Source organism: Pyrgilauda ruficollis, unplaced genomic scaffold, assembly GCF_017590135.1.
Source record: "Pyrgilauda ruficollis isolate IOZ18807 unplaced genomic scaffold, ASM1759013v1 scaffold145, whole genome shotgun sequence".
Lineage (NCBI taxonomy): Eukaryota > Metazoa > Chordata > Aves > Passeriformes > Passeridae > Pyrgilauda > Pyrgilauda ruficollis.
The window spans coordinates 128,051-136,192 of record NW_024513099.1 but is presented as its reverse complement, the minus strand read 5'-3'; the positions used below and the strand labels follow the sequence as shown (position 1 = coordinate 136,192).

Below are 8,142 nucleotides of genomic sequence, written 5' to 3'. Positions count from 1 at the left end.
CCATATTAGCTAAGCAAGAGCAGATTTCCTTTCAGAGCTCTAACATATGAACCAAATATAGCTAACACACAGATTAACAAAGAGTTGTGTTGAAAAGAGCGAACTCTTTCCACTTGCCACTGTGTGAAGGTGAAGCAAAAAGCTCCTGTAAAGAAGGCTGACTGATTGAAAGAAGCTGTGTTGAAAAGGTAAGTTGGACTAGGTACCTTGTGATAAATTTGGAATTCATTAAACAGTGAATTCTTCAGCTTCTGAAATATTGTTATATATGCTGGATATTGAATATATTACAGACTAAAAGCACAAGATACATTTGAATTAGAAAGCACCTGATTATGGAACAAGGTGAGCAACAGTTTTTGTAAAAGGTCAGCCTCTGATTTACCTTTAATTAAGAATTAAAAATCTGATTTATATTTTGATGACTGTCATTCCATGAAAATATGTTGGTAATATTCAGTTTCTTCACAGGCTAATCTTGGTATTCCAAAGGTAAGTTGTTGTCTGAGAGAGATGTTGGAAGCTGTTTCTAGAAGTGCTTGTCTGAATATGTATTACAATCATGAAGGTCTTGGTGATTTGAAGTCATAGATGGTTTTGTAATGGAGAGGGATTTTCTACTTCTGTTAGTCATTATCATTATGACTGCCATGTGTTACCATTGTCTTTGTGCAATGAAGACAATGCACAAAGATTGTACAGATCCATCTCTTCACTCCCCAATTTATGAGAAAGAAACACTAGAAATGCTTCAATGAAATAACCCACAATGACATGTCAGCAAATTACACTACCAACAGAATGTGTTTCTACTCTGAATTTGCTACTTTTAACAGGGTTTGAGCCCTTGTTTCAAGCTGTCAGAGACTGTGAAAGGAATCTGGTTTTCTTCACACAGGTCTTATAGAAAGTGAGCTCTCTGTAAACAGGATTGAGGCTGCTATATGTAGCTATGTTACTACAAAGAGTATGTGCACCTCATTTTAACAGGAGTAAATTTACTGTGTCTTGCAGCACTTGAGGGACAGGAGATTTCAAAATGAAGCTTGTGTTTTCTTTCTAAGTAAGTCCAGAAAGTACCTTCCAAGCCTCAAGTTAATTCGAAGATTTCCATTATTACAATTTGACATGCAAATAACAAGTTAGCAAACCAGCACAAAAATGCAGTTAAAAGGAAAGTCAAAACCCCTTTCAGGAAAAGTTCAAAGGATGGCCTGAAAACCTGTGATGTTTTGATGATGGAAATTGTTATGAATTATAAAATTATAACTAAAGAGTGGAGAGTACTTCTATATTGTGGTTAAGGATGTCTTGTAAGATTCACAAGGACTGCTGTCTTTGTCTCTGCACTGAAACTCCCACATCTTCTTTCCTCCATGTTACCAGACTTTATAAAACCATTTTCAAGTGCTTAACTATGTTATGGATTTAATCACAACCTGCTCCAGATCTGTAATGACAGGGAGTGGTTTAGTCCAAACAACGATAAGGAGGCCAAATTAATCTTATAGTGACCCTGATGAAGTTATTTGAGTCACATATAGATTTCACACTTTTTTGCTTTGTATGCAACAAACAGTGAAGATTGCTGTTCAGCAGTAACAGTCAAAACATGCTTTCACCACATATGTGTGCACATTTTGGTAAAACAAGACTCATTTCAGGGCTTTCAGGTATCTCTGTGTTGCTCCATGCACATATATTTGGTAATAGCTGAAGTCTTGGATCCTGTGAAAATGAGCCATTGAGAAAATTACATGTGCCTGCTTAGATGATTATGAACCATTACAACATGGTGCTTTAAATGTACCAGTTCTCCTTTTGACACCAGGCAGTGTTTTTGTTCCAGTCACTGGGTGTGGTCAGGGGAAAGGCACACCAAACTTAAGCTGGTAGGGAGCCACTGCTACTGTGATATGCTCTGTTTAGGAAAAAAGTGAACGAGCAGAACATCTGTTGTCCTGCATTTCTTTAGGCCCAGTGTTCTATTAACATAATACTATCTTAGAATCTTACAAGGCTGTCTGTAATTATGCCATTTTACTTTTTCTTTTCTTTTTTTTTTTTTTTTTTTCCCTTCCTGCTAATGCAAACATCTAAGTTGTGTTCAAACCCAGGTCTGGAAAAGAAACATTTCTAGGTTTTAAAATTCAGGAATCATGAAATTAAATTAAAATTAGTTCCAACTAACTTTAGCAGCAGACTTGAACAGCATGAACATGAACGGCAAATGCTTGTGCCAAACAGGCAAATGGAACCACATTTTACTTATCTACCTGCATTTGCACATTTTGTGTTTTCAGATCTGGACAAACATTTGGGTTGCATGCACCTTGACATATAACAGATTACTATTTTTTTTCTTCTAAAACAGCTGCTAATCAATTTGGTAATTATTACTCGTCTCATTTCACAGTTTTACTCTAAGCAGTCTTGTTGATTTAAATGATTGATCTTGAAACTACTCATCTGCACGATATTAAGTGCACCCTTTGCAAAACCATCATTAAGGACATTGCTGAGCACAATGACAATTAACACCCTGCTTGTTATGATTCTGATTCTAGCTTGATCATTTTAAAAATAATATCATTACATAGGTAGAGTAATAAGTAAATTAATAATATATTTGCCTCCAGCTTGAATGTTTTCAGCACAGCAACATTTTCCTTTACATAAAAAACCAGGTTATTGCTGTTGCTTGTGAGAAGGAAGTGGTGGTTATTTCAATTTATCTCCGTACCTTTAACTAATGCTGTTATTTCTTGTTTTCTAAATTAGAGTGTAGTCTTGTTGAGGCTGACGGTAAATGTGCTTGAGGCAGCCAAAAGAATCACACATCCTCTTTCACCTGACCCTCAGACTATTTTCAAATCGGGTAAGTACTAATAATACTACTATAATCCGTGTATATGTCTGGCAAATGTATTAAACTGAACATGTAAGTGGGATTCTACTTACAAGGATGGACTACTCTTAGAAGTACTTAATGACTGAATTGTTTTCTTCATAGAATTCTGTCTTTTTCCCCAGGTCTGTCTTTATTAATTGTGTTTTGTTTGGATAATTCAAATAGTATATTTGCTCTTAAGATTGCAGTTTAGTCTTATGTTTGAATACTTGCACACTGCCTTCATGGTGAAAAGAAATGTGATGATGTGGATAAAGTGGAAAAATACTAAGCTCAAAAATTCAAGGCTTATATATTTAATATTCAGAACATAGGTGTTTTTGAGTGCACATGCACAGACATGTACTACCCATATGTAGTACATAACCAATGTTAGGACACACCACCTTATATATATATATATCTGAAAATTTATTTTTATATTTACCTAATACATTAATGCTAAATAAAGATGTAAATATTCAGATTATAAATTATAAAGGTGACTACTGAAACACTGTTAGAAAGATTTAATTTGAAAAGGACATTGTGTTTACAAGAGTTATGATTCAACTTCCTCAGCAGCCAGTGCATCTTTTTAAAAACTTCTGCGAATGCTGTTTCAAATTCAGAAAAGGAAGTCAGCTCAAGAGATTTAAATCAGGTCTAAATCTGATCTCTGCAATTCTGATTTCAGTTTGAGTCCTTTGCTACAACTCTCATATTAACCATCCTCAGGAAGCTTCTGCTGGACAGTAGAAGTATTTTTGTGAATAAATGTGTGGCTGGTGGTGCCTTTTTGAATTCCTGTAGGATCAGGGAGAATATGCATCTCTCCTGCTATGAGTAGGTGTTGTTCCCCATACGATCTCTGCTGAGCTCTTCTGCAAAATAAAGAGCCTTTTCTTAGTGATCATCTGAAGAGAGCTCCCTTCTTAGCCATCCTTGCAGGCTGTAGGAAATACCCATGGCTCCCTTTCTTCTAAATGCCCTCACCCAATCACCTTTCTTCTGTATGTTATGCTCATGTTTCAGGGTGACTTTGTCTGAGTGGAATGAAGAGTGACTTTTAGATAGAAGATATGCTGTCAGACTCTCTTTGTATATTTTAACCATGTAGGTCTTAAAAAGACATGAATGGCAGACGCCTAGAATGGAATTTTTCTCTCAATGATAAAATAACAGTTTCTATAATAATAACCTAGACAGGTACCCTTTAATTCTGTCCATCTGAAGAATTGCTGTAGCTGCCAAGTACAAAGGGTAACAGAAACAGCAAGCAAGGTCACAAGTGTGTGGCTGGATGAGATCAGAAAGTATAAAGCAGTGGACAGTGACTAAAATTGTGCAAAGATGGGCTAAGGGACCACAGCCTCTGGTTAATTGCATAACTTGCCTGGTTGCCCTATACATCTCTGCACTTCTGAGAGACACCTTTAAGTTGCTTGAGATTTGCTTCAGAAGGTGTTCAAGCACTTTCAGGCTGTCATATTTCTGCAGCTGCTAAAAATCAGTTTTGAAAAACCAGCAGACAAAGCTGGAGATATAGTTAAAGATTTGTTTAAAGGGCAGGAAATCCAGATAAACTGTGATGCCTTTGCTACATCGTATAGTTCAGGTCTTTACCCAGCTGCAGCCCTCTGTCATGAGCCAGCATCCCTACATGAGTCATCTTCATTATGCTTTTGGAGAGTGTTCTGTCCTTTCCCTCCCCCAGTTTCCCCATTGTATCTGGACTTCTGTCCCATTTTTACAAATTCTCTCTCTCTCATTTTCAACATAAGGTAATTCCCAAACAAGAAGGTTTTGGTTTTGTAGACTTAAAGCTGACCCATGTGCTCTTCCCAATTGGTAACACAGCAAAAAGCAGAAAAACTCTGGACAAAACTGTCCTTCACAGACTTGACAAATATGGGACCTCATGTCATCCTGTCCCTGAAATTACTGCCTTGCTGATAGGTGCAGTTTTCAGAGAACAGCTAATGGAAAGAAGGGCTGAACTCTTGCAAGGGGAGTCTGAGGAAGGAAATCTCCTGCCCATGAGCTCCTGTGTGAGGTTGAACAAGCTATTTAAGCCCAGCTTCCCGTGTATGGTCACCAATGGTGTGTTTCCCATTGTTATTTTTCTGTGACTTTAGACTCTGTGGTCCGTTTTGCAGAAGTCTGATCCTGGATGCCATCAGTCAATGAATTTAATCCTTTACCAGCTGACGTCCTTCATAATTTTAAGTAATCTTAGAAGTGATGTTGAGAGGGATACATGTCTCAAACTGATCATCTTAAGTGAATACTTAACTCTAATGACTCAGATTCTCCCTTTTAAATAAAGTAATACTTCTTCACCACAGGGTGTTGTGCAAATTAAGTAAACCCAATCTGTAAAACAGTTAGGTATCACAGTGATAAAGAAAAAATTTTTTTTCATAGGGTGCTGTCGGAGCTGTACACTGAACACTGCACAGTAAATCTGTGCACTGAACAAAGACAAAACATCAATGCTCGGTCTGTTCATGCATTGTGTACTATCCTTTGCACTACAGGAAGTTCTGTTCTGTTGGTCTTCTATTACTTCACTAGTATAATAAAAAAAGACAGATAATGTTATGTTGAAAGCGCTGAGACACTGATAAAGCGTCAGAGTGTGAAAAAAGGGTAAAATGTTGCATCACTGTTATGAAGTATACTAAGGGAGTGCTGTTTATTTTTTCCATATTTTCCTCAATACACAGATTGCCATTGTCATACAGAAACTCCCAAAGTAAAATTTAACTTATTCTAATTTCTAGTGTGCAAATTCAATGTGAAGTAGCGGTCACATATTATCATATATAATTTATTAGCCTATGAATAAACATTCAATATATAAGTCTGTGCTCTTAATAATACTGATAAAAACTATTCACTTTCTACAACTGCACATTTTGTAGAGATGTGTGATTTGTTAACATGCTCCAGTGATGAGGTTGTGTTTTGAGCAGGTTTTATTTCCAACTTTGTTTTTCTACTTGCTCACCCTTCTTGTGCTGGTTTTCTGGTCCAATCTACTTTATTTTCTTTTCAGGAATACTTGGGAAGATATTTTGAGGTCCTTCTGAACACATTTTTCTGAGAAGTGTACTGCCAAAATGAATTTTGTAAGTACCTAATTTATAAACTATGTTAGTATATCAATAAAGCAATGACTCTGTAAGACCCAGTTTCTTTAGGCTGCAGATCCAAACACTGTAATTTCAGGAGAGAAAATCTGAAGAGATGCTTCTGACAGCAGTTTGCTGTCAAAACACACTGTTTATTGGATTTTCACTACAGGTGTGGTGTTTGTGGTGCAGGTGAATGTGTCTCAGGCTAGCTATCATAGATTGCCTCTAGCTGAGTAGAGAGAAGCAATCATTTTTGGGCTTGATTTAATCAAGCTACATTAGTATGAAATGCATAGCATGCTAGAAAGGCCTTTTTGCCTTGTGTGATGGTAAAGGAAGACTAATTCAAATTCAGACTTTTACACCGTAGAGTCTTCTGTGACAGCAGACTTGTCCTTTCTGTGCAATGCATTTAAATATGAAGGGCTTTGGGACATTCAAAAGGATTATTTCCACATTCGCATTTTAAGTATGATTTTATGAAATTTCCTAGATAGTTCTTACAAGCCTTGTCTGTAGAGTTAAATGCATTTGTAATTGGAATGTGTGGTCAGTTATCTATCATGTTTCTACCATACACTGGTTAAAGAGTAACATCTGTGTGTTAACTGGTATTTTCCTTTTTAACAGACAGACCCTCGATCCACAGATTACCCCTATTATTCAGACTATGCTTCTCTGATCATGCCACCTTGTTCTAAGCTGGAAGTCAGGAACTTCACAAAAGCATTTCTGCCAGTTGCATATTCATTGATTTGTATCATCGGCCTCTTTGGTAACATCTTTGTGGTGATCACCTTCGCTTTATATGAAAGAGCTAAGTCCATGACTGACGTGTACCTCTTCAACATGGCCATAGCAGACATACTGTTTGTTCTTACTCTTCCACTGTGGGCAGTGAATTATGCTGCTGATGAATGGATTTTTGGTGATTTAATTTGCAAAATGACTAGAGGCATCTATGCAATCAACTTTAGCTGTGGCATGCTGCTTTTGGTCTTTATCAGTGTGGACCGGTACATTGCTATTGTACAGGCAACAAAGTCTTTTAAACTAAGGGCAAGGACTCTCGCACATAGTAAACTCATTTGTTTGGCTGTGTGGATATCATCAATTTTAATCTCTAGTCCCTCTTTTCTGTACAGTGAAAGTTACAGCTTCTCCATGAATGAAACCAAAGAGATTTGTGATCACAGATCTGCCAGAATGTCTGAAAGCACAATGCTGAAATCGTTGCTGCTATGGCTACAAGTTTCATTTGGATTTTTTATACCTTTCATATTCATGGTTTTTTGTTACACCTTCATTGTCAAATCCTTACAACAAGCCCAGAATTCCAAAAGAAACAAAGCAATTCGTGTGATTGTATTAATTGTAGCTGTTTTCCTAGTTTGCCAGGTACCTTATAACATTGTTCTTCTCATAACAGCTGTCAACATGGGCAAGATTGACAAATCTTGTGACAATGACAAGATAATGGCTTATGCAAAATACACCACTGAAGCCATAGCATTTTTACACTGTTGTGTGAACCCTGTGCTCTATGCGTTTATTGGAGTGAAGTTCAGAAGTTATTTTGTGAAGCTAATGAAGGACCTATGGTGCAAGAGACACAAGAAAGACAATAAACGTAGTTCAAGGACAAACTCTGATACTTATTATTCAAGACAGACCAGTGAAATTCTGACTGACAATGGATCATCTTTTACTATATAATACGATTTGAACAACATTAGTACTGAAGGACTCTTCTCACCAAGATACCCAAACCAATGTCACTGTGCGTGTGACAGCAAGTCATCTGAGCTTCTCTGTGCCTCTAAATGAGATCCAATGATCTACACCTCCTTTTAGGAAATTAGTTTAGATAAAGGAATTATACTGTCCTGTGTAAAACTAAAGCCTTATTCACTTCTCTTAATGCTTTTCTAAACTACATCCTCTTAGAATTATAAAGAAAGTGAAGTTTAAAGAAGAACCCTCGTCATTGTGTAAGGAAAAATTGCATTTAATCTGTCCTACAACATTGAAATATCCCCAAAATAATAAGAAAATCAATAAGGTTATGTCTAGGCTCTTTCTTACATTTATGTTGTTTCTGTTAATTACTTC

The 8,142-nt window shown here is 36.7% G+C and overlaps 1 protein-coding gene across 1 annotated transcript; it reads left to right on the top strand.

Annotated features, from left to right (window-relative positions):
- The first annotated feature begins 2,791 nt into the window (after nt 1-2,791).
- Nucleotides 2,792-7,746, top strand: CCR6 (C-C motif chemokine receptor 6). The gene is made up of 3 exons (XM_041460581.1): nt 2,792-2,878; nt 5,952-6,024; nt 6,661-7,746. The coding sequence occupies exons 2-3, from the start codon at nt 6,016-6,018 to the stop codon at nt 7,744-7,746; spliced, it is 1,095 nt and encodes a 364-aa protein (XP_041316515.1). The 5' UTR covers nt 2,792-2,878; nt 5,952-6,015.
- The last annotated feature ends 396 nt before the right edge of the window (nt 7,747-8,142 follow it).